Raw genomic sequence first — 26,273 nt, forward strand, 5'->3', positions numbered from 1 at the left:
GCAGGAGCAGGCAAAGAATGCCTACAAACTTTTGAAGCTACTCTTTTTTTAAAGCCATGTTTTCATTCATTATTTAATTCATATTCAGTGTTCTTATTTGTCCAAGCGAAAATAAATTTGGATTTGATTTTCTGGACATTACATTTTTGCCTCATTCTAAAACACATGTGAATCTGATATGTTATGCATCAGGTGTTCTCCTTCCTTTATTGATTATCTTAGAATTAGCGATAATTAGGCAATTAACATAGACATTAGCACAGCAGATTAATAGCTGAAAGCCAGGCTTGAAACAGGCTTTGTGGATGTTTTCTGGTGGAAAACTCTCCGTATGTGAGAGAATGAGGAGAGATGGTAATTATAATGAATTGGGTCTGTCTGATACAGGTGGCAGCAGGCAGTGGGTGAATCTAAATCATCTCACATTTATGAATTTAGTGTGGTACTAATCAGAGGTTGTGGGTCGCTAGAGCTAGATGAAGTTTTTTTGAGATTAAATTATGAAACAAGTAACTTTGAAATAACTCATTATGACATTTTTTAGCCATTTAAAACCTTTTCTCTCTCCTTTTCAAAAATGTAGTGTTGTAATATTGTAAAATGTTTTATCTTCTTACTTTCTAATTTTTTTAAGCCAGTGGTACTAATCCTGAGCTGGGTGATTTCTGAGCTTGTATTTCCTTAAATACAAAACCTGCAGAAGAAACCCAAATCAGGCATAATGCATTTTAAAGGTGAAGCTTATCAAGCACTTCGACCCTCAGTTGAGACACAAACCCGTACATATCTAACCCACGGGTCGGGCCCTGCTGAATACGTCTGTAGAATTAAAATGAAACAAAGTGTTTTTTTTAATCAAAGGTACCCAGGGCATGGCGAGGAAAATACGATAAAATGACCGTGACATAATAAGCTTGCCTCAGAAGTTAATGAGATTTCGTTATCGAGTGAATTTTGCCTGATAAGGGCGGGTGAGATTCACAGTGAGGAAAAAGAACACCTTTTGTCTAATTCTTGGAGTACAGAAGAACTCTACCAATAGTCGACATGCGAACAGATACTGTCCTCCATTCCCATGCATCTCTCTGCAGTTCTTTCCCCATGTCGTCAGTGTCTTTGCGGGTGTCATTTCACGTTCATGTGTCTGTGTACATCTGACTGTTATTTGTGTATCTCTTTGACTTTCAGGGTGCGTCTCTCTCACCCAGCCCACCCATCCTTCAGCCTGAGGTGGGGGAGCCACTGAGTCATTAGTTGGTGTGGGGGTATGGTTGGTTGTGGGTTCCATATGCTGTATGCCTGACAATTTGGGCTGCCTCAGCCTTTTTGTGCTGCTGCTTGGCCAAGTTTGACGTCGTCTGGAAATGGAAGCAGCTGGAGGAGATACCGAACCGCAACAGCCCCCCCACATGCTGAGGCTATAACGAAATGATTTTGTGTTGGTGGAAATTTAGGGTGACTAGATAATCCTTGTCAGAGCGGACTCTTTAGGCTATTTCAGGTTGCAGATTGCTTTAAAACTGAAAGACTCCTGTGCTTGGCTAAATAGTTCAGTTCTAGTGCTTCGATTGGTTTATTTCCTTGATTTATTGATTTCCTTGATTGAAAGACTCATCCGGATGTTTCACATTAACATTAATGACACATGCATGATTATATAAGACTGACTAATCGACACAAAGTAAGAATTCAGTGCTTAAATGAAATCCAGGTCCTTTTCACTGAAATGATGCTTTACAAATCCTGTCCTAGCTCAAAGTGTCCTCCCTGATATGGATTATCTGATCCTCTTATAAAAATTTTAATATAAAGATAGCTGATATGTTTACATAATCTTTAAATCTAGAAAACCACAGACAGAACATTTGTCATTTTACCAATTAGCCAAACAGTCACCGTCAAATAAACCCTAACAGAATTTTGTCAACCTTAACGAAGGCCTATGAATCACCTGTTTATGCAAGGTGTTATGTATAGGGTGTTGTCCATAATTATAGTTTTTTTAGATATACTATGTGAAATGAAGAGTATCAAGCCCAGAGCTGGAGAGGTTGGCCCACCAGATGAAGCTCCTCATGGTCCAACAGTACAGAGTGGGCAGGTACCTGTAAGCTATAGGTCATATGTACACATAGAATGGCAGTTCATTAATTACTACAGTCAGTTTATGGACTCTAGGGGGAAACTAGACTCTCCAAATCTGGACCGGGGAAGAACATGTGCAATCCAGTCCCACAGCTGTCAGGGCTGTAATGGTACATGTACTGTTCAATTACGTCATTTTCAGTTTGGTGGGAACAGTTCAATACATTTATTTACCTAGCAGGAACCTAAATTTACATGGATGTTCAACACAGAAAACATGCTAACTGTGGTTAGCTGGTTACGGCTAATGATGGTTACAGTCAGTCGTAGAGGCGAAGCGGGAGCTCAGGGACCTGTCTACATCACTAAAATCAGTAGTTTGAGAAGCATGCCAGGCTCTGAGGAGGTGCAGGGCCCAGGGAGAGCCAACTTACTCAAGGCCTCAGCTGAGGCCAGAATAGACCAAGTAATGGGAGCCACTGTGCCTGCCACTGCATAGTCACTGTAATACAGCTGCATCTATAATGAAGAAGAATAACTCACTGATTGCTGAAAGTCTACAGTGCGACCTTTCTGGACTAGCTAGTGCCAAACGGCAATGTGGCCACGCAGGTCACGTTAGCCTTGGCTATGTGATCACATGTCCAAGATAGGATTTAGCGCAAGTCTATTTCCGGTGTAGGTTTAGTAGGGATGTAACAGTTGTAACGGTTCAGTATAACTTCGCAGGGAAAACAGAATTTGTTTTAAAATGATTTATTAAAACTGCAAACACAATTGGAAACAGTTGCAATCCAAAGGCATATCGACATGTCTGAATAACAAAATCTAAGAAATGCTTATTTGCACATTGTAAAAGCAATTATGTCAAGTAAAATATATATCATAAAAACATAGTGAACTAAATTTTGTGTTACCTGCTACAGAGTATGTTCACACATCCGTAGTGGTAACCCCCTATAGCGTTAGCTATTTTTTCAGGCCAATCTGCCTTGCTGCAGTTGTAAACACATCATGTACTGTAGTCTCAAATTAGTTCACACGCAGGATGTGATTTCGGCATAACAGAGCTGAAAGACAGTATTGGTGTTATCAACTAATCTTCCTCCAGTGTTGCTGTCCTTTACTGGGGAACTGAAATGTCCCCAAACCGCTGATTATGACTGATTGCAACCAGCATTAGCCGTAACCAACTCACAGTCACAATTAGCATAATGTTTTCGGTGTTGAACATACTTGTTAACTTAGGTTCCATCCGTGTCAAGAAATGGATCCATTTGTTTCATTGTCAATACCAGTAATTTTGGCAGCAAATTTTTATTTAGTTTTAGTCAGTCTTTTGACTAAAATGTAATTTAGTTTCCGTCATAATTTAGTCATCTAAATTATTTTAGTTTTAGTCTAGCTTTAGTCGACTAAATATCATAAGATTATGAAACTGAAAGCCATTATGTTCACCAAGATGAAATGAAACGAATGTTAAGGAATGGTATTGTCTGACTATGCTGTACACAAATACACAGATTTCACTCTTATTTGAAAAACAAACATATGCGTTTATTTACCCAGAAACTGAGTACTGTGAAATCAGTAGTGATATTAGTGCAAAAATAAAATCACTTCAAAGGAAAAGTGCATAGGCTGTAATGCCATCTGGCCTGCTCTCTCTGAATATTAAAATGAAAATAAATATTTGTAATATTTTTTATTTGCTATTCTTCGCTGTTAAATGTTTCACCTGAAATTCTCAAATATGTTCAAAGGAAAATACCAATAATGGAATCAGGGATATATAACCATTACCAAGAAAAAAAACTTACAAACATTGAAAATATACATCTCAACGGTTATCAGCAGCAGGAAGTGTAACCATATTCTATTTCAGCATTTTCAACATCAAAATAATTACCCCAAGGCTCCAATTCTATTAGTGTATAAAGCCAAAAATCAACTCTCCTCTCTTTCAGGTGATTTCATGTTCATTTAAGTTTCCCCTTTTTAACAACTATATAAAGTAATGTTATTTGTTATATAAAACAACTCAGTTGAAACTAAAAAAAATTTACGTTTTCAGGGTTGACAAATCTCTAGCATCTGGCATGACACTCACGCTTTCAGACTCACGCAGGAAATCTTACGGCAAATCTATACCATTACAAACCTAAAATTAGCTACGTCAAAAGTGTATTTACACGGTTACATACAAAAGCAGACTATTTACAAGGTGAGAACTGTTATATATGTCTGCTTTCAGATCCCGTATGCTGGATGGAGAATGACATGCAGCTTGTCTTTTCAGAACTGCTCACAAATGTTCCTTTGGGTTGAGGTCTGGTGACATGCTCAGCCACTGAATCATGTTCACCCTGTTCTTCCTCAGAAATGATCCAGTGGCCTTAGATGTATGTTTTGGGTCATAAGCGTGTTGAAAGAGTGCTCTGTGACTTAGGGCATGGAGTGATGGTCACATTTTCTTTTTCAGTATGTCAAAGTACATCTGTGAAGTCATGATACTATCTATGAAATGCAACTCCCCAACACCTGCCCCAACACCTGCAGCACTCATGCAACCTGGCACAAGAACACTGCCACCACCACGCTTTTCTGTTGGTACCATGCATTTTTCATGGTACTCCTCACCCTTGTGATGCCATACAGTTTAGAACCCATCAGAGGCAAAAAAAAAATCATCTTTGTTTTGTCGCTGCATAGTATACAGTCCCAGTAGTCTTCATGTTTGTTAACTTGGGCTCTGGAAAATTCTAGACTGGCTTTTTTGTGCATGGGCTTCCTGCGTGGATGATAGCCATGCTTACCAGTCATGTGCAGTGTGCATTGCATTGTGTCACAGGAAACACTCACCCCAGTTTGACTTTCTAATGGTTTAGCCAACTGTGCAGAACTTGCATGCTGAATTCCTTCATCTTCTCTCATCACAAAGCTCTCTTGACAAGGTGTTAACTTCTGTGCAGGGCCTGAGTGTCTCTGCAAGTTTCCTACAAGTCCATCCTTTTTGAATTTTTGGATGACTTTTGCGACAGTATTCAAACTTAATGGCAATGCCTTATTAATTTTCTTATAACCTTGATCTTTTTTGTGCAAAGAAATTTTCTTTTTCAGATCTTGTGACATTTCTTTTCCATGTGTCGCCATTTTGTCAGCATTGAGTGGAACTAGATTTTGTCTCTTAAATTCCACTTTTAATTGTCAGCCATCCAGTGGCCACCTGTGTGATGATTGATTAGATTAATCTGTTGGTGAATTCTGTGTTTGTTAATTATTGCATGTATTATTCTTCTTATTCTAAAGAAGTAAAGGAGGTGATCATACTCTTATGTTGATACAAATAAATGTTTAATAAAACTGGTTTGTAAAAATGCAGTTAATTGTCCTCATTATCACTGACAAATGGTTCAAAGTTTTAATTTCAAAGGGGGTGCACTCATTAATGCTGAGCACTGTATATGCAGAACAAAATTAACAATGTAAGACCGCCTATCTTACCTGCCCACCCAGACACAAAATTTAGGGAAACCATGCTACTTGCTGTCAAGATTGGTGAGATTGGTCCCTGTTTTGTCCTGTTATGTTTGTTTCCCTGCTTGGCCAGCAGGTGTCACTGGCCATTCTGTTATTTTCTCTGTTTAGTACATTTCACTAGTGCAGGGGTCTCCAACTCCGGTCCTGGAGAGCTACTGTACTATCCAGTAGGTTTTCTGTCCCACTTGGCTTCTGATGAGCCACACCTGTTCCTGGTATTTACCTGAGAACAGGTGTGGCTCATCAGAAGCCGGGTATGATAGAAAACCTACTGGACGGTAGCTCTCCAGGGCCGGAGTCGGAGACCCCTGCACTAGTGTATCCCCCTGTTCCCCAGACCACCACATGGCTGAATGGGCTGTGTGTGCAGCTAGGTATCTGTGCCTCTTCACTGTGCCTCTTGTCTGTTCAAGGGTCCTGTTTTGTAGTTGTCCCATTTCACCTTGTTCCCAGCATTTCCTGTGTAGCCCTAATCCCTAGTGTTGACTTCACTGTTAATCATTCACACCTGCTTCTCATCTATGAATCATTGATGTGTATATAGGTGCCTACTTTCCCCTTGTCGTCTGGTTGGACGGTTCTGCTTGTGATGTACTTTGGTTCTCCCTTAGTGTTTCTTTGTTCCTGTTCATCCTACCTAACCTACCTAATTAGCCCTGATCTTTCATGTTTTTATACCTTACCTACCTTTGTTTTGACCTCACATGGTCCATTTGTTTCTTGTATGTTCTGTTTGTAACAAAGTTTCTCTTGTTGCTAAGTCACTCCCTGGATCATCTCTCATTCCCCTGGTCCCTGTGTGACACTTTGTTTCCATTTTTAAAGTCTCACTGAGTTTGGTTTTGTGGTTTTATCCCTAACCTTCAGAACTCCAATGAGGCTGAAAACTTGCTAATGCTAGAGATTTGTTAATATACAACTACAGCAGACATGCCAAAATGGACACCAGAGAGTGTCACTGCAGTAATCAATCACTGTTTTGTCAATGCTTATAAAATGCATCAGATTATTACCGTCTTACCCGGGAAACTATTGCAAAAACTAGCAGGGTTTGGGCCTAAACACTAATGAGATTGATCACTGCAGCTTGCAGGAAGAGAAGGGCTATATGAGTCAATTACCGTGTAGACAAGTGATTTAACAATGACGAAATGGTGACGAAGGGGGGGAAATCTAAATGGGATCTGACTTCTTCATACCCATCATTCTGAAATGAAGCCTCCAGATTCCATTTCATTCGATGTATGGATAGGCGAGAGGGGTTGTTCATGGGTCTCTCCGCTCATACCTTGCAACTCACATCAGGTGGTGAAAGAGGTCTCAGGCCCTTAACAAATAATATAAGGAATTTCCCCCCCAGTGAAAAACTGTATCCATCCATCCATCCATCACATGACTATAACCAAAATCAGTATAGTGATAAGCATTATTATCATCAAGAAATCCAGCAGCACATTATTAGGCAAACTGGTGTCTGTGCATCGCTGTAGTGTGCATGTTTGTGCCATGCAATGATGTGGCACCACAGCTGCCCAGGCTGCCCCCCAGCCTGGTGTCCTGGAGTGGCACTTGTATACTTATATTCCATTTTTCTTCAGAATTATATTATTTAAACAACAAAGACATACTCAAAATACTGTTGAAGAAATGTGGTTTCATTCTCCATTTGAAATATACTGTCAATTTATTGTTTGAAGATGTTCAATTAATTAATTGCACTGGCAAAAAATGAAAATAAATAATCACCATACTACAAAATGCAGCAACAAAATAAAGGTTGGAACTTAAATTCTCTCAGACCACTCATGTAATGAAGTGCATTGGTTATATGTTTCATAGTGCCTGCTGAATCTGTATATGGATTCTGTGGGTAGCACTTTCCCCAGGTATTGGTAACTAGGCAAACAGACATAACAATTTGCCCACAGTGTGTCCTTTGTGTGTGAGTGCTCTGCAGTGGACTGCCATTTCATCCATGGTGTCCCCCTTACATGTGCCCTGTGCTGCCTGGGAAAGGGTCCAGGCCAACCAGAAGTGGGTGCTGAATAGACTGGACGGCTGTAGAGCGATTGCAAAAGATGGGTAGGTTCTTTCTGAAGTCTGTTAAGACTTGTCTTAACATCTGAAGGCTGTTAAGACAATCTCTGCCTCTAGGTGGCAGTGCAGTACTGAGTTGACCTGCTGGGTGAGCCTTTCAATGTGCATGAAGATAAAGAATTATTAAAATTTATAGATGAACAAACAGATGTCATAACAAAGAAAGCGGGAGAATTTACATATTTTTATAATTAAAGTAAATGTCATTTGGCTTAACATCTCTATGTATTTAGATCTCTATAGACTTATTAAAAATAACAATAGTTTTGAGCCCAAAAATGTATATTTCATACTGTGACAACAGTATTTTCACATTTGTAGTTCAACATAATTGCTATTCTGGTCAAGGACAGCCATGTTTTCTTGTCTGGCTCTGCAGTCCACAGTGATAGAGACTAATTACTCACGTCTGTCAACGAAACACCTACATTGGTGTGCTTGAATAAAGCTTGTTTGTAGAAAAACACTGTCCCATTCAGTATGGCCCTAACACCATGCACAGATTAATTCAGGAAACGGTAAACGTGCTTTTAATGTTCTGTTTGGCCTGTTTTCATCAGTCATAAGTGACACAAAAAGCAATGTGACACTGAGTAGGAAAGAATATGGTGAAACAAGGACACCAGAATATCAACATACAGTCCTAAACTGTCATTCTCGATTTAATGATGCACAATTTAGCTACTGATAACGAGCTGTATGGGAGATTTCTGAAGCTGTATGCAGGTGACAGGAACAGCCTCCAGCTTCATCTGACTGGCTTCAGTGTGTGGCATGACCTCTGACTCACTTAGGAATGTCAGCATGCCCGATACCACCCAATACATCATGACTCATAAAGAATTTAAATCTGCATTATGCTGCCTAATGTTATGTCATCAGAAGTGCTTTGATTGTCGACAGTGAGTCTGGGACTGAGAACTGCAGATCGATAAATATACACCGATCAGATGGACAATTAAAATCACTGTGGAGGGAGGTGAATAACATTGATTATCTCGTTACAATGGCACCTGTCAAGGGTGCCGTTATATATTTGCCAAGTGAACAGTCAGATCTTGAAGCTGATGTCGTGGAAGTAGGAAAAACGGGCAAGCATAAGGATCTAAGCCAAATTGTGATGGCTAGACAACTGGGTCAGCATCTCCAAAACGTCAGGTCTTATGGCATGTTCCCAGTATGCAGTGGTCAGTACCTACCAAAAGTGATCCAAGGAAGACCAAGAGGTGAACCAGTGGTGGGGTCATGGGTGCCCAAGGTTTAATGCTGCACATTGGAAGTGAAGGCTAGCCTGTCTGGTCCGATCCTACAGGAGAGCTACTGTAATACAGATAGCTGAAGAAGTTTCTGGCTATGGTAGAATGGTGTCAGAACATACAGTGTATTTCAGCTAGCTGCGTGTGAGTCTGCGTAGCCACAGACTGGTCAAAGTGCCCATGCTGACCCCTGTCCACTGCTGAAAGCTCCTACAACGGGCATGTGAGTGTCAGAACTGCACCATGGAGCCATGGAAGAAGGTAGCCTGGTCTGATGAGTCACGTTTTCTACTACATCATGTGGATGACTGGGTGCATGTGCGTCATTTACCTGGAGAAAAGATGGTACCAGGATGCACTATGGGCAAAAGACAAGCTAGCAGAGGCAGTGTGATGCTCTGGGCAATGTTCTGCTGGGAAACCTTGGGTCCTGGCACCACTTTCCTAGACACTGTCGCAGACCAAGTGCGCTCCTTTATTGCAACGGTATTCCCCGATAGCATCTTGCACGATAGTGATTAATATGATTTGTAAAAATGTAGAATAAATAAAGTTAGCTTGTTTGGATATGCAATAGTGATAAGGGTTCATAACAGTACTGTAAAACCTTTGAAAGACCACATACTCTTCCAATGTCCTCTTCTTTAAGCTACTGTATTTTAAGGTTCTTTGGTGGGTGTGTGTGTGTGGTGGGGGGGGGATGGAACACCAAAACATGTAACCACTCACACGCACAGTAACACACAAAGTTTAAACACACATAACTACAGTGATGACTTTATCACAATGCTAGTGCCTAAACCTAAGAAGCCTTCAGACATATAGAACAGACGTGAGATACCGGCAACACAGGTGGAGTCAGTAATAGCTTTTACTTTGTTAATTATTGCTTTTTGCTAATTGCTGTGATGGGTGTCTTACAAAAGGGGTGCCATTTACACTCAAGCATGACCACAGAGACTCACGTCACTCTCTTTACAAAGATCCAGACCGGGAAGCAAGTCTGCTGGGGTGATCGTCACACAGACACATTCAACATCTAATCACAAACAACTGACACGGGTTTGCAGTGATGGCTAACAGCAACTGACAGATTAGGGAATCTCCTTTAAACTTTAAGTCTGTGAAGGTTTTTCTCCATATATTTCTATATACAAAACTGTAAAATGGGGGAAAGCATTAAATGTTGACATTCAAATGCCTGCGGTTCTTTTTATATCCATCTTCAGACAATTTAGAAGATTTCACTCCCTTGGTCACTGGTGTGCAGTTTCTAAAGACGTCCTTTACAAGTGATGCTCCTAACAAACCTGTTACAAGTTAAAATAAAGGTTAAAATAAAACAAAAAATAAGTAGCTCATCTTTAATATGAGTAAAAATATATCAAAGCATATATCAAACATATATCACAAGATATATGACTTACTGCCACATCTATCGTCATATCATTCATATATATATATATGTGTGTGTGTGTGTATACACACACACATATACTCACACACACACACGCACACACACACAAACACACACACTTTACAATGTTTTTATGATATCTGCATATGATTAGAAAAGTGGCTATTTTGTCCATAAAGAAACCATAGATATTTTTCTGTTTCTTATATTTTCAAGAGCCCCCATCCACTAAAGCGGCCCTACATTCAGCATTATAATTTAAAACAGAAAAAATTATATAAATAATATTTTTTTCCAATATTTTTTTGTTAAAGTATACTACAGACTGAAGTATAGATGGAAATCCCATTGTTTTACTTGGCATTTTTCATCTGTTTCAGAATATTTTTTGAATGACAATCAAATATATTTTCCAATATAAGTATGTAAATATAGTATATTTTGACATAATTAAAGTCTATTAGTCAATTCATTAACTTACTTTGTTCTGTGCAAATATTACTATTTACCAACACTGCAAAAAGCAGAGTGATAAAGGTCCCCTAAGTCAAAACCCTTTCGTTATTCTGGAGCACCCATTTAGCTTAGCGCGGGAACGGCACCCACAATTAAACACTAAATCACAGCCCCACCACAAGGGGGCACTACACTCTTCTACTCTTACTCGTACTCACTCTGTATTTTCACAAATACATCGCCACAGTTCAGCACCATTTAAAGCAACCCAATCTTTATCTGTTGTCCTCATTAAGATGTGTTGCCACTTAGCAACTTCCTGCCGGCGGTTGCAAAAAACATAAACACGGCACAATATTGGGCGTGCAAGGTAACTTGGTGGAGGGAGACTCACGATATTTTTCTGATTCTGCAGACTCATTCGATAAAGTGCTGCCCAGTAGCTGGCCGTGACACGGTCACTGGGTGGCCTGGGAACCGGCTGCGGGTGTCATCACTCAGATGCAACACAAAATAAAGGAACAGGAGCGTGTGGTTCACTCTGTGTCAAGTGGGTACACAGTGAAGAACTCCACCGGCTATACTGCCAAACTAGCTATGCCTGCAACGTCCCACAGCAATTCATATTTAAACATCTGCTTCTGGTTCAGCTTCTGGATACAGGAAACCTGTTTCATGTCCTTAAGAATCCCCCCCTCCACCCACAACAACAGGTTACCCTACTGACTGACTGAGTGACTGTCACATGACAGCCTTGTGTCTGGTTCCATGCGGATAACCATTTAAGCTGAGCTGAAAGTTCTGCAATCCAACACCAAACCTGCATTCACACCAAGAGAAAAGCACGAGATTAGCTGAGCACTACCAGAAAGACAGCCCTTGACAACATCAATGTCAAGTGTGTGTGTGTGTGTGTGTGTGTGTGTATGTATGTGTGTATATATATATGTGTGTATATATATATATATATATACACACACACACACACACATTTCTTCAGGAAAGAGTTTCCAGAGAACCCAAACACCAGAATTAAATGATGTGAAAGACCAGGCTTAACCATTCAGAATATCAAAACAAAGGAAGTAAAGCTAAAAAAATCCATCCTTGAATTTTCTCTTGTCTGAGATAATAGAAGTCCATCCATTCGTACATCATCTGTTTTTTGGCAAAGCAACTCGCCCCAGACCCTTCCCCAATACCCAGGCCTCAGTCACATTGGCCTATCAATTATCGCCGAAGCAGCAGGACGACCAATGAGAGAAGCAGGAGGCTGGTGCAGGGGCGGGACTGGCTGCCTGAACCTTGGGGAGCTTTGTTCTCAACGGGAGAGGCGTGGATTTGAGGATGGTCCGCCCTGGTGATGCTGACACAGGGATGCTGGGGGCAAAGGTCATCAGCACGCATTCCGCTCCCTGACCCACTGGCATCATCACCTGAAAAACAGGAATAGAGGTAAAGGGAACAGACCTAATGTGATGGGAATCAAAACCTTTGGTTTCAGTGTGGGATTACATAAAATCTTTATTAAATCAGTTATTAAAATAAAAAAAAACATATAGAAGGTGGCCCTTTCAAATGATAGGTACAGACTCTTTCTGTTTTCAACAACATTATGCAAAATAAATCCTTTGTGTGCCTGTGACTTAGAAGAAGTGATTTGTACGGGTAAACAAGAAGGTGTACAAATATAAATATACAAACACCCTGGCTACTCAATAAATAATAAGTGTGCTTTGGATGACACCCAAAGACCTTGGTCTATACGAGCAGACTGACGTGGTCTGTCAGGGTCAGCGCCTGCCTGACCTTGCCCTCTGACCTTTCCCTGCTTGGCCAGCAGCCATTGCTGGCCATTCTGCCTCCCTATTACTAAATGACTATTTATAGTTCAGCCTGTAGTGTTTTCCCATTATTTCTTTGTTGTTGTTTTTTTTTTTCCTGGTATTTGTTCCCAGTGTGCTTGGTTGGTTCTGTTCTTCATCTGCCCACCACCACACCACCCTCTTCGGAGGACAACTTTATTTTAAATTAAAGTTACAGTGTAAAGATATTCAATTCCAGTGTGGCCACTCTAACCTCACCCGCCCTAGTACCGTGATTATACAAAAAAAGGGGGGAGGGGAGGGACTCAGAAACAACAGTCATAACAATGACAGACATTATGCTGGTTCTGTTCCTAATAAACCCTGTTAGTGGATCGTCACTTCATTCTGCACGCACCAGGCCACAGGTTCAGAAGAGCAGGTTGGCCAAAAGAGGGCTCGCTACTCACTGGTGTCCTGGAAGTCCACATCATTGCCGTCAAAGGCGTTTCTCAGGCGATTGGTGGTGATCTTCAGCTGCATAATCTGCTGCCGGATGGTCATGTCAGGCTTGGTTATGTCGATATCCACCTCGGGGTTGTTGATCTGACTGGCCAGGCCATCACCCATCACCTCGGGAAGGTATCTGTGCATGGGAGGAGCATCCGCTTGTCATGGCGTCATTTCGGAAACATTTACCTGGTTACAGCGATTCCTGAAAGCTTCAACGAGTCTCATTGTCAGCACCTGAACCACAGTGTGGAACCCGGCCCTTCGCATGCCTGACATTTATTTATGCCTGCATATACACAACAGCAGGCTCCCCAAAAGACATTCATAATTAGCCGTCACTGCTGCATCTTATTAGTCTGCACGTCCCACAGCCTTGTTCCCTTCGACAACAAGGGGACGATGAAAGGGGTACAGCCAGTGAGGTGGCGGCATTTCGGTGGCCCCAGCCGTGCTTTGCCCACCTGGCCCGTGACATCCCATTCCAGCAGCTGTCATCTCCCGCTGTCACCTTGTCATTGCAGAGTGCGTTGGGCAACTGCACCCAATAGTGCTGTAGGTCCTTCAGCTTCCCGGACACGTCCAACACCTTCAAGGGAAGAGGCAATGCCAACCTCACTTCCTGTCCTCTCACAAACCACTTCCTGGACTTTAATTCATAGATTCTCTTCATTTCAACAAGTCACATGATTCTCATTTGATTATACTGGCTTTATATTTTAAGACTTAAAACAGCCAAGAAGTATAAAAGTGTTGTAAAAAACCAGAAGTACTATGAAATATTTCCTCTCATACTGTCTGATACCAGGAAAGTCAGAAATTAGTAGAGAACCAGAAAACACTGACCAGCTTCTCCAGCCCCCCCACAGCGATGGTCTGCTCGTCCGCAAGTGCTTTCTCTGCCTTCTTAGTCTCCTCAGCTTCTGAGCTGCCAGTAGCAGCCTCACTTGGGCCCCCACATGCCTGAAGAACCTGTAAGAGGTGCACAGAGTGTTTGTGCCGCTGCTGTCCTGCTTGCTCCATTCTATCCTCCATAGTTATGAGAGTTTCTTGGCTTATTTCTAATAGTGCTTCTGTTTTCCCATCACGTGCGACACCATGAACCTCCTGATGTTGTAGGTCAAGCCGCCCTGCAGAGCTGCAGACTTCCATGTGGTTCCCCCACCACCATGAAACTGCACACCGGACGGGGGATCAGAGGGTCAGGCATCTGTGCCCGTACCCAGAAGGTCTTGGCCTCCTATCCCACCAGGGCAATCATACCACTGCTGGGCACTTGATAAAGGCTGTTTAACCCCAGAAAACTGCTCCGGGGCATTGGCTGCTGCTGTTCCTGTGCCCCCCGACCCGAAAATGTGTCTCACCTGTACATATGTCTGGTGAAATTTACCCAACCTCCCCAGGGATGAAAACCATATCTCTATCCAAACCCACATGAGCAAGAGGGTCTGGAGAGAAGATGAGGAGCTCTTTTACACTAAAAATGTTGACACGCAGCTGCCTTTACTCTTGAGACATGAGCCTTGATGGAGTAGCTGGAGTAGTGGGCGTGTCTAAAGGTGGGCATGTCTAAATGTGGGCGTGACTAAAGGTTGGCGTGACTAAAGGTGGGCATGTATAAAGGAGGGCATGCCAAAAGGTGATGCGTGCAATAAAGCAGGCAAAAGTTATTTCTATTGGTCAAAAATGCTGACAATAAACATTATTTCAGAAAGAGGTCCAGACATATAGGTCCGGCAACGACTATGATTAATAGACATCTACAATTAAAAACCTGTTTCATATTTGTTCATATAGTGTAAGACATTTCCTATGTTTGTTTATACTTTCTGCTATATTTCCAGAAAGTGGAAAGGAAATTACACGCATGGATCCACCCACAAACCTTTCCACACTCCCACAAACTTTACGCCCACGTCCTCTTGCCTTTCGATGTGGCCCATTACTCCAGCCTACAGAGACTTAAACTTGCTCCTCTATTCCTCTGCTTTACTCTAGAATCATACAGTATAGTAAGTAATTCTGCACCACAGTGGGGTCCCCCAGTGATGGAGGCGCAGACCTTGCGTCGGAAGCTGTCCGCATTCTCCCGCATGCTCGAAACGGCCTCGGACAGACGCAGGGGCAGCGAGAGGATGCAGCTCTCCACGCCGACGGAGCCCCGGAAACGCTCTGTCACCTGGACCATGGCATCTGTGGGGAATGAGGAGGGGGTGAGCAGGCTGGGGGGTAGGTGGGCTGCGGCTTTACATCGGAGCACACAGCCATCTGACAGAGCTGCGACAATAAGACACAGGCCCGTGATTACTGAATGCAGCCTTTGCTGCCCCCCCCCCCCCGCATCCCCATGTGAAAGCGGGGAGGCTGACATCCGGCGGGAGAGAGCCTGTGACCCGGACACACCTACACCGCCTCACATCGGAACGGGGCGCAGCAGCTGTTCCAGCAGCACTAACACTGTCCACACAAAACTACTCACACCAGCTTGGCTTCCCAGCTGTTTGCAGTGGTGTAACAAGTACTTAGTATTCATACTTCAATACAGATACCACAGCTAAATGCTACTCAAGTAAAAGAAAAAGTACCTATGTTTAAAAATACTTACAGTAAGTATCAAAAGTACTAGTTTTTATTCACAAGACAGGCTGTTTACTCTATAACAGTCTCAGATTAGACAGAACAATTAGAGGAACAATTTCTGAAACAAATAACACTTATGTAAAAGTAAAGGTACTGTTATTCAAAAATACGTAGAAAGTTCAATTTCACAAAAAAATCTACTCAGTTACAGTAATAAGAGAAAATATGCTCTGTTACTTTCTCCAGCCGCTCCCCCCCCGGTCCCCTAGATCTGACTCACCAGCCAGGTTGGCCCACTCAGGGTCCAGGTCGGCCTGGTTAGCCAGGCAGCCCTTCATCACGTTCCGGCAGTACCTAGTACAGGGCTTGACGCCCCCCAGGCCACGGCAGTGTGGGCAGTAGCTGAGCCTCATGATGGCTCGGGCACACTCTGGGCTGAGCGGCACCTGCAAGGCCATCAGAGAGCTAAAGTTAACAAAGGATGGACACATTGGGCTGCCTATAATGGAGCCTTGGCTCTCTCTAAACCCCAGATGATGGTCAAATTCAGAACGGTTGGCTGACTTAGACATACTGACATGTGCTATCCCACTGTTCTAACCCAAAGACCTGCACATCTGCCTTCTACTGTTTGTCCTTGGCTCTAACACACGGAGCCTCACATCTGTGGCCTCCTGCACATCCTAACACTGAACCTTCTATCCCACAATGCCCCTCCCACCTGTTCGGAAGCGGGCTAATGCCCATAAGCTTCTGGCTGGCAGTCTCAACCTGATTCCCCTGAGCTGACATCTGCCAGGCCCAGAAGACCCAGATTTCCTGGAATACATTTCTGACTCCTCAGCAAACCTCCCAGGGTGCCCAGATGTCTTCACATAAACAAAAGGAGGTGCGTTTCTGCTCAGTTGTCCTAGATTTACCACACCAACCTCATACCAGAAATGTGTGCCTCACAAAAACCTGCAAACCCATAACTGATAAACCTAAGTATTATTAACATGGCATAAAATATAAATAGTCTTATGGAAATACGTTGAGACAACATGTGGGATCCAACTGTGTTTCTACATTTTCAGGTCTTCTTACAACTTCAGCAGATGCAAGAGATCCAAGATTATCGGAACAACCATCAACTTTCTGGCCTGCTGCCTCTGATAATCCTTCTCTCCAGTCAACCCACTGGCCAAGCTCACACTGGGAGGTGGCGGGCTTTAAGCACTAAGGACAGCGGGCAGACTGACCTCCACCTGTTAAAGGATATCATCTGCAGATCAGCAGGTGCCTCCTACAGCGACCATATAACAAAGAACGTTGAAAGAACTCAAATTCTATATAGGCTAAAGAGTACTTTAAGTGGGAAAAAAATCATTCAATAAAAAGTATTGAATGAATAACTAATTTCGAACCAACCTGGGAGGTGCTCAAGTGCCAATTGCCCTGATTGGCCCATTCACCGTATCACCTGCACATGCACCCGCCTGATTGGAGGATAAGGTCTGTCACCAACCAGAACAACAGATCTAATGTAATTAGGTGTCACTTGAATATGGTGCCTCCAATATCCAAGGCTGGGAAGTGTGTGGGGCGTGCATGTACTCTGGGATTCTCCTGCAAAGCGGCATCTCTGAATTGCTCAGGGTGTATGATGTTTTCTGTCTGTCTGTGTGAATATGTGCCCTGTGACTAACTATCCCACCCAGGCTGTACCCCGACCGAGCCTCATTCCATGTTTAATTAATTCATCCAATAACCATATGGGGCCACTACCTAGCATAGCTTTTAGGACTTGGATGTTCAATCGATAGATTATAGGTTCAAGACTCAGGAACGTTTTGCAGTTGTACCGGTGCATAAACTAAAGTAATTCAGTAAGTATCCAAGTTTGGATAGAAAAATCAAAGTAACTAATAAAAGCTGTCTATTTGTCTGTCAGTGGTGTGGTAATAAACACAAGCTCTGTATCCATGTGATTGCATTTAAAATGTCATATTGTACCCCCTTCTGCCTCAGATCGTTTCAGATAAACAGGCACAATTAGCCACGTTAGCCGCTCCTGACTGACGTGCCCATTAAGCTGCGGAATATAAATAAAGGTCAAAGACAATCAGCTTCTGTCAGGTGCTATAATGCCTCCTGACCAGACCGTCCACATCAAGCAGAATGACAGGGTTGGTCCTCCTGCATACATCACTCCCATTGTGCCGTGCTCCCTGCCCTCTTACAGCAGTACTTAACAAAGCTGAGTGTTTTACATATCAAACGACGCCGGGTCTCACTGCTTCACCCCACGGTAGGTCAGCGAGGTCTTCCTTCAGCCAATACCTGCTGTGTGTGTGTGTGTGTGTGTGTGTGTGCAGCTGGGTGTGGTTCAGATACACATTACATTATGGGGAACAAATGTCACCATACTATGATAAAAACCCATTATTTTGACCTTGTGGGGACATATTTCCATCATCTGTTTTGTTTGGTGACTTATGGTTAAGGTTAGGGCTGGATAGGCATCAGAGCTGGACATTTCAGGTCCAGAAAGTAAAAATCCAAACCAGGATTTTGTTTCAACCAACCAGTTGAGTACTCTGACTGTGGCTCTTTATGCTCAACTGGTTGGTTGAAACAAAATCCTGGTTTGGATTTTTACTTTCTGGACCTGAAATGTCCGCCTCTGATAGGCATTAATGTTGTCATACTTAGGATTAGGGTTATGTCCATATAAATGAATGTGGAGTCCCTACCATGACAGGGATATATGTGTGCATGTGGAGATCAGGGTCCTACCTGAGACACCTTGCGGACCACGTCGCTGCTCACCAGCAGGCCCACAGAGAAGGAGCGTGCTACCACGAAGGCACGCGTCACCTTTGCCTTCAGTTCGCGAGGCACGTCGCCGAATGGACGCAGCACCTCCGCCTGCTTCCCGGCGCACTCCAGGAAGTCGTCGCCCGAGCCACGCTGCGGGTTCGAAGCCTTAAGCATGCGCTCCAGCAGTTGAGCCCAGAACTCGTTGAGCGCCTCCTCAAGGTTTACGCCGGAACCACGGTAGTAGCGGCGCAGCTCAGCGAACAGGCCCTGGACGAGGTGTGCATTCTGCGCATATGCATTCCCGCCTGCGCCGCGCAGCGACTGCAGCGCCGACGACTCAGTGTGGTTCAGTAGCTCCAGAAAATAGCCTGAAACGGCAAGAAAGGGCGTCATGGTGACTGGGACACGATATACGAAATATCAAGAGATACCTCAGCAAAGCCTCTCAGACCACTGAACATGGAGACAAACACACACACGCACACACACATACATAAATATACACAAACTCACACGTCCTGTTTAGTGAGGCAGATCACTTGGAGAGAGATATTGCAAAAAACACAAGAGAAACAAGTAGGAATAGGGCAAATCCACAGAGTCAGACACACATGCAGGACGCTGACAGATTCCTGCACGGATCACGCCCGGACTATTCCCAGCCGCATGCAACCGCACCCCCAACCTGCCTCACCTGCCCATAATGCATTCTGCCACATGCACTTAAGAACGCTCACAAGATCAATGTCAAAGTCGAGACCATTCATTCCCGTTGTGAATACACATCACCACATTTTTACCCAAATCTGGGAAAAAATAACATTCCCGGATGTCCCAGAAAGCATTTCAGCTTCTCATCACGCTACAATTGTAATCTCTGCTGTCATGGCACTTTGTTTATTCTGAAGGCATCTTATCTCGCCCAAGCTGAGGCTTCTGATGCCGGGTATGTTGGCGGGCTTGAGGTCCCACCCACCCCCGTGGCTTTGGAGATGGGCTTCACAATGTGTCTGTGCCAACAGGCATAACCGAGTCCAGATCCAAGTCTCGGTCATACAGGTGCTTATCCCAGAAAAAGAACAACGGATGGAAAGTGAAACCAGGACTGAGGAGATCTACAAACTACAAGAGAAAGGCATGCTGTCGCTGGACGTAGATCCCCATTGGAAGAGACCAGCGAGGAGAGACCTGCTGTAAATAAAGTTGTTGTAAATAAGTAAAGTCATGGACAAGGCAGGAAGCAAGAGACAGAGCATAACACAGAGACAGAGCATAACACAGAGACAGAGCCTAACACCAGAGACAGATCTTAACACAGAGACAGAGCCTAACACCAGAGACAGAGCATAACACCAGAGACAGATCTTAACAAAGAGACAGAGACTCACACCAGATACAGATCTTAACACCAGAGACGGATCTTAACACAGAGACAGAGCCTAACACCAGAGACAGATCTTAACACCAGAGACAGATCTTAACACAGAGACAGATCTTAACACAGAGACAGAGCCTAACACCAGAGACAGATCTTAGCACAGAGACAGAGCCTAACACCAGAGACAGATCTTAACAAAGAGACAGAGCCTCACACCAGATACAGATCTTAACACCAGAGACGGATCTTAACACAGAGACAGAGCCTAACACCAGATACAGATCTTAACACCAGAGACAGATCTTAACACAGAGACAGAGCTTAACACAGAGACAGAGCCTAACGCCAGAGACAGATCTTAGCACAGAGACAGAGCCTAACACCAGAGACAAATCTTAACACCAGAGACAGATCTTAACACAGAGACAGATCTTAACACAGAGACAGATCTTAACACAGAGACAGAGCCTAACACCAGAGACAGATCTTAACACAGAGACAGATCTTAACACAGAGACAGAGCCTAACACCAGAGACAGATCTTAACACAGAGACAGATCTTAACACAGAGACAGAGCCTAACACCAGAGACAGATCTTAGCACAGAGACAGAGCCTAACACCAGAGACAGATCTTAACAAAGAGACAGAGCCTCACACCAGATACAGATCTTAACACCAGAGACGGATCTTAACACAGAGACAGAGCCTAACACCAGATACAGATCTTAACACCAGAGACAGATCTTAACACAGAGACAGAGCTTAACACAGAGACAGAGCCTAACACCAGAGACAGATCTTAGCACAGAGACAGAGCCTAACACCAGAGACAGATCTTAACACAGAGACAGATCTTAACACAGAGACAGATCTTAACAAAGAGACAGAGCTTAACACAGAGACAGAGCCTAACACCAGAGACAGATCTTAGCACAGAGACAGAGCCTAACACCAGAGACAGATCTTAACAAAGAGACAGAGCCTCACACCAGATACAGATCTTAACACCAGAGACGGATCTTAACACAGAGACAGAGCCTAACACCAGATACAGATCTTAACACCAGAGACAGATCTTAACACAGAGACAGAGCTTAACACAGAGACAGAGCCTAACACCAGAGACAGATCTTAGCACAGAGACAGAGCCTAACACCAGAGACAGATCTTAACACAGAGACAGATCTTAACACAGAGACAGAGCCTAACACCAGAGACAGATCTTAACACAGAGACAGATCTTAACACAGAGACAGAGCCTAACACCAGAGACAGATCTTAGCACAGAGACAGAGCCTAACACCAGAGACAGATCTTAACAAAGAGACAGAGCCTCACACCAGATACAGATCTTAACACCAGAGACGGATCTTAACACAGAGACAGAGCCTAACACCAGATACAGATCTTAACACCAGAGACAGATCTTAACACAGAGACAGAGCTTAACACAGAGACAGAGCCTAACACCAGAGACAGATCTTAGCACAGAGACAGAGCCTAACACCAGAGACAGATCTTAACACCAGAGACAGATCTTAACACAGAGACAGATCTTAACACAGAGACAGATCTTAACACAGAGACAGAGCCTAACACCAGAGACAGATCTTAACACAGAGACAGAGCTGCAGCTGCATTAGCAGCACAGAGATCGGCAGTGTGTAGGAGGCTACGCTGGTGCCAGCTTCGCCAGAAGCGAAAGGAAAAACATTAACTTGAAAGTAACAGATGAACAGTGAAATATACAGAATACGAAACAAGCCATTTTCCTAAAAGCACAAAACCTATCCAACGTAAGCAAAGCGTCTCCAAAAGCCATTTTAACAAGAGGTTTGTACTGCATGCCTCAGCGTATGACATTAATGAAATCGGTAACATTAAAATGTCATACAGAATGAATAAGAAACCTGGGGACAGTTGGATAACCCCTTTGCCCTTGGGTGGCTGGTGTCTTTGCCCTGGAGAAGCACCCTGGGGGGGGGGGGGGCAAGTGTGGATCTGGTGGAATACAGACATCCTGCCCCACTCTCAAAAAAAAGAGATGTCACATGCTCCAGTTAGGATGACAATCAGACCCATATGATGCAGGGACAGGAGGTCAGAGAGGGGACATCATTCAGGTTTGGAAGAAGGGACATTTTGGGTGATAAAGGGACAAAAAAAGACAGGTGATGAACCTATTGATGGGGCACGGGGCCCACAGATGGGGCAACAAGATCTGGGTGTGTCGTCTGCAAGGGTCAAACACCAGATGGTTTTATATTACTAGAAACCAGCTAAAGGTGACGGAAGCAATTGTCAAGCAGTTTCTACCCAGCCCTGCAGTGAGAAATCCAAGCTCTTGTTTCATGCTCTGTTTTGGACCAATCAGGAGCAGTGAGTCTTGTTAATCGTTAAATGAGTCATGAGACAGCCCCTATCATTGGCTGGCAAACTTTTTCAGATAACAGTGAAATGTGTGCAAGTGGCAGAGGTTGTCTGTGCTGCCTGTAGGGGCTAGACCCCCCCCCCCCCCTCCCCAAATAAAAAAACATGCTTTGTTGAGGTGCGGGAATGCACGACATCGCCCTGCTACGACTCCTCATCCTCTTCAATCTATTTTGTTGTGATGGGAAACCTGAAGACTAACAGGGAGGAAGAGAGTGGGAGAGACAGAGAGAGAAAGCGAGAGAGAGACACAGAAAGACGGAGGGAGAAAGCAGGAAGTGGAGGTGGGTCGAACTCCCCTAATCTGTCAGCTGCGGTCACATTATGACACTGGGTCTTAGCCCAAGGGAGCGTATGTGACCGCGGTTCCCCATCCTCCTGCTGACACCTCCGTAACACCTGGCCGGCGCTCAGGGCCCCCGCCCCCGGAGATAATGTGGCTTAATTGCTCTGGTAAATCTGCACCAGTACATCTGGGCAGGACAAGGTTAAGAGCGTGCAGCCGGCTCGCATTTTAAGTAGCGTGCAGGCGAAGTTCACCTCTAAGTGCTCAGTGACAGCGATGCAAATTTGGGATGCAAATGAGGCATTTTATTTACTGAGAAAGGGAACACCTGGGGAGCGGGGGGGGGGCGGGGGAAGGTTGGGGGGGGGGGGGGGGGGGGGGTGGTTCAGTGCCAGCTAGGATGTACTGCCAGGGACACTTATCAAGAAGTTAGGCTTCCCCGGCAAGTTCGGTGCTGGCTGTTGGCTTCCAGCTAGGGGGCCGGCAGGAGGAGAGGAGAACCACAGGCTTCACAAAAAGGGAACCCAGAACCAGCAAATTGAAACAGGCCTTGGGTTTACAGGCCTGGTAAGAAGGGTTATGGGTGATTAAGCAGTGTGTCTGTCTGGTGTAGAGTGAAAGTCGTATGGTATCAGATCTGATCGCCGCAGCCTGGCCATGCAGTGCTTGATGCATGTCACCTTCGAGCAGCACTTTCCCAGCGTGCTGGGGCATGTGATGGACTCGAGGACCATAATTTATACATGTCACATGCTCCCCCCCCATAAGGCAGGCCTCGCCTTTCCCATCTGGACACATCTGGACTGGGTTCAGGAGCACCATTGCCACGTGTTTGATGACGGGATGGGAGTCACCGTGTCTCCCGTGTATCTCTCCCGCACCTCCCGGCTGCCTGATCATCTGCATATGTTTACATGCCGGCAGGTGATGAGAGACGATTGCTGGCACCGCGGCGCTGTGGCGTAAAGCGGGTTTCATCTTTATTTCTTTATTCATTTCTGCAAATCCGATCTAGTTTGTTAAAGGCAGCCGAGGGCAGCCTGAACCAGCGAGGCCTGGATTTGGTGGATGTAGGTGCCAAACCAGGCCAGGTGCTGAAAGAGATATCAAACGAACAGCAAACACAGCTAGAAGAAACACGTATAAAACGGACAGCTAATACATCACATTACAACTGATTGGACCCTCTTCAGCAACACAGAACCGAGCCAGAGACCCCTTTCAGCCTCCACAACCTCAAACGCTTCGATCTAAAGCTGAGCTCCAATTAAACAAACATTTCATCAAAAATAACTCAGAAATACACACCATTAATAAGTGAAATAAAAATGAATTTATGCAAATACAGCCTGCGGTGTCCTCAGAAATGTTAGATAAATAGCAAGGTAAACAGAAGCTCCCCTTTCTCATTAACCTTGCACTCGCATTATGCAAACACAAAGTTTAAATAACTAGCATTGATTTTAAATAAACTAAATAAATTTTATTCCTAAAAGACATCCCGTTTCCGGCCTTATTTGGTGTCATATTTCACATTGCTCAAATATCAACAGGCCTGCAGCCATATCTGGATGTGCATTCAAAGCTTGACTTTCTTGACGCTTGCTGTATGTCTTGAGTCGAATTTCTTAACCTTGTGAAGAAAGATGAGTGTCATTGTTGAGCCTCGACTTCAGGCGATGATCCTCCCACTGCCACACGAAACTTAAAACAATGACGTTTTGGAAGCAATATTACCCATGGGGCTGCCACAGTGGGCTAACACCTCGAGGGTTAGCGGCTTGAATCCAGTTAGGGTAACCAGGGCTTCTAATTGCCCATAGTGTGCATGTGCGGGGTGTATTTAGAGGTCTGTGACCAGACCCGAGCCCAACGGGACCCGACAATATCAGGTTTCGGACCAGGAACGGGTCAGTTTTTTTGTGTAACTTGAGGCTTGGGTCAAGTTCAGGTTAGTTTGTCATGTATGATTTAATTTAAATGCTCTTCCTGCGCTTGTTGAGTCCTTCGGTCATTTGTGCTTTGCATTGTGCACCTCCCCACCTCCCACCTCCACACCCCCCACCTCCCCACCCCCCACCTCCCCACCCCCCACTCTCTCTCGCGGAACAGCCACCTAGAAAATCAGCAATGGAAGAAATATGACAAAAGCTTACAAATGTCTCTGTACAGACGTTTGACTAATATGTCCACAATTTCAGGGGCAGGTAGGGTTCATGGTTTAGATTTTCTAGTACTATTCTGGCCAGATGGAGCCTGATCTCCAGGTCTCAGGTACAGGTTCAGGCTTTAATTTCAGGCCCGTACAGGACTCCATGGGCGATGGGCTGTCATCCTATCCAGGGTCTAGCCCTGCCCTGTGCCATACCAGGACTGGACTGGCCTTCTGGCATAGCGGGCATTTTCCTGGAGGCTCAATGGGTATGTGGGGCAGCAAAATCTACTGTGGGAACCACCACCCCCCTCCCCCCCCATGACCACCATGGCCCTGAGCAGGATAAGGGGTTAAAAATGGATATTACCCCAGAGTGACTGTCTTCCTTTGGAAATACACAGTACAGAGCTGGCTCTGCCTAACGGATGTGAAGGTTAAGTAATGTATCTACACTTTTGCAGAAAACAAGACAGAAACTCCTTAGAGCAGCGAACAGCTTAACAGAACCAGCAGCCTTCTGAAGATGAAGTGCCCCATCAGAGGTCCAGCACAATTATACCACTCATGAGACCATTTGCATCAGCTCAAAATAACACTCATGTCCACTTCCCCCTCCGACATCGCTGGCAGGGGGCAACCAGCGCTGTTGACGTGCATCCTTGGCAGACTGAGCTTTACTGAGTGTCACTCTCTCTCTCTCTCCCCCACTCACACACAGACACGCCTTGCTGCCTCAGGTCAGGTGACCTTCCCCAGCTGAGCAACCCGGTCACCAAGCTCTGTGGAGTGTTTACCAGACACTGTGACACTATTTGCCTGATTGACAATTCTCAGTGAGAAACTACGGCAATCCTTTAATCACAGGTCCCTCTTCAGGACTGGGGCGAAAGCCCCAGGGCCACACATAGAACCGGAACCATCTGTAGGACTTTAGAGGTGAAGAATGGACTCTCTTCTAAATCTCACTTCTGTTCCAGCAGTTCCCACTCCTGTGTCACTGTTCCAAAGCCCCAGCTTCTCAGTTCCCAGCTTGTTTTCGTATCTCTTGTGCCAAGCAGAGATACTTTACATATTAAGATACTTTGGAATTTCACATAACCACTCTTGTTCACTGTGAGAGACACGGTTTTGGGGTCAGAGAGTCAGTGTGCAAACCAACTGGAACACTTGGGGTTAAGGACCTTGATCAAGTGCTCAGTATCAATGATTACTCACCGAAGTGTGGGATTCAAACCCACAAACTTCTGGACATGGGTGCAGATCCCTAACCAGCTGAGCTATTCAAAGTACCGGCTTTCTCGAATACTGTCCTCTCTGTTTCAGACAGAGCTGGCTGTGAGGTCTACACCAACACAAATAGATAATCTGATAAAACAAAAGGTTTAGACCAAGCATGTCTAACAGTACCTTAGGAGGGAAACACAGTTTTCTGTTTTGTTCTAAGCAGATTAATTCCATTCATTATTCAGGAATA

At 44.3% G+C, this 26,273-nt stretch overlaps 1 protein-coding gene across 1 annotated transcript in view; it reads right to left on the minus strand.

Moving 5' to 3' along the window:
- Positions 1–9,831: 9,831 nt before the first annotated feature.
- Positions 9,832–26,273, minus strand: part of LOC111847669 (glypican-1) — a 37,474-nt gene continuing 21,032 nt past the window's right edge. The window contains exons 3-9 of the mRNA XM_023819076.2: positions 18,525–18,916; positions 16,027–16,192; positions 15,229–15,359; positions 14,013–14,138; positions 13,631–13,755; positions 13,127–13,302; positions 9,832–12,287 (exon numbers count right to left, since the gene is read on the minus strand). Of these exons, the coding sequence (XP_023674844.1) occupies positions 12,082–12,287; positions 13,127–13,302; positions 13,631–13,755; positions 14,013–14,138; positions 15,229–15,359; positions 16,027–16,192; positions 18,525–18,916 (1,322 nt within the window). The 3' untranslated portion in view covers positions 9,832–12,081. The remainder of the gene's footprint in view (positions 12,288–13,126; positions 13,303–13,630; positions 13,756–14,012; positions 14,139–15,228; positions 15,360–16,026; positions 16,193–18,524; positions 18,917–26,273) is intronic.

The sequence above is a fragment of the Paramormyrops kingsleyae genome, chromosome 21 (genome assembly GCF_048594095.1).
Source record: "Paramormyrops kingsleyae isolate MSU_618 chromosome 21, PKINGS_0.4, whole genome shotgun sequence".
NCBI classification, from domain to species: Eukaryota; Metazoa; Chordata; class Actinopteri; order Osteoglossiformes; family Mormyridae; genus Paramormyrops; species Paramormyrops kingsleyae.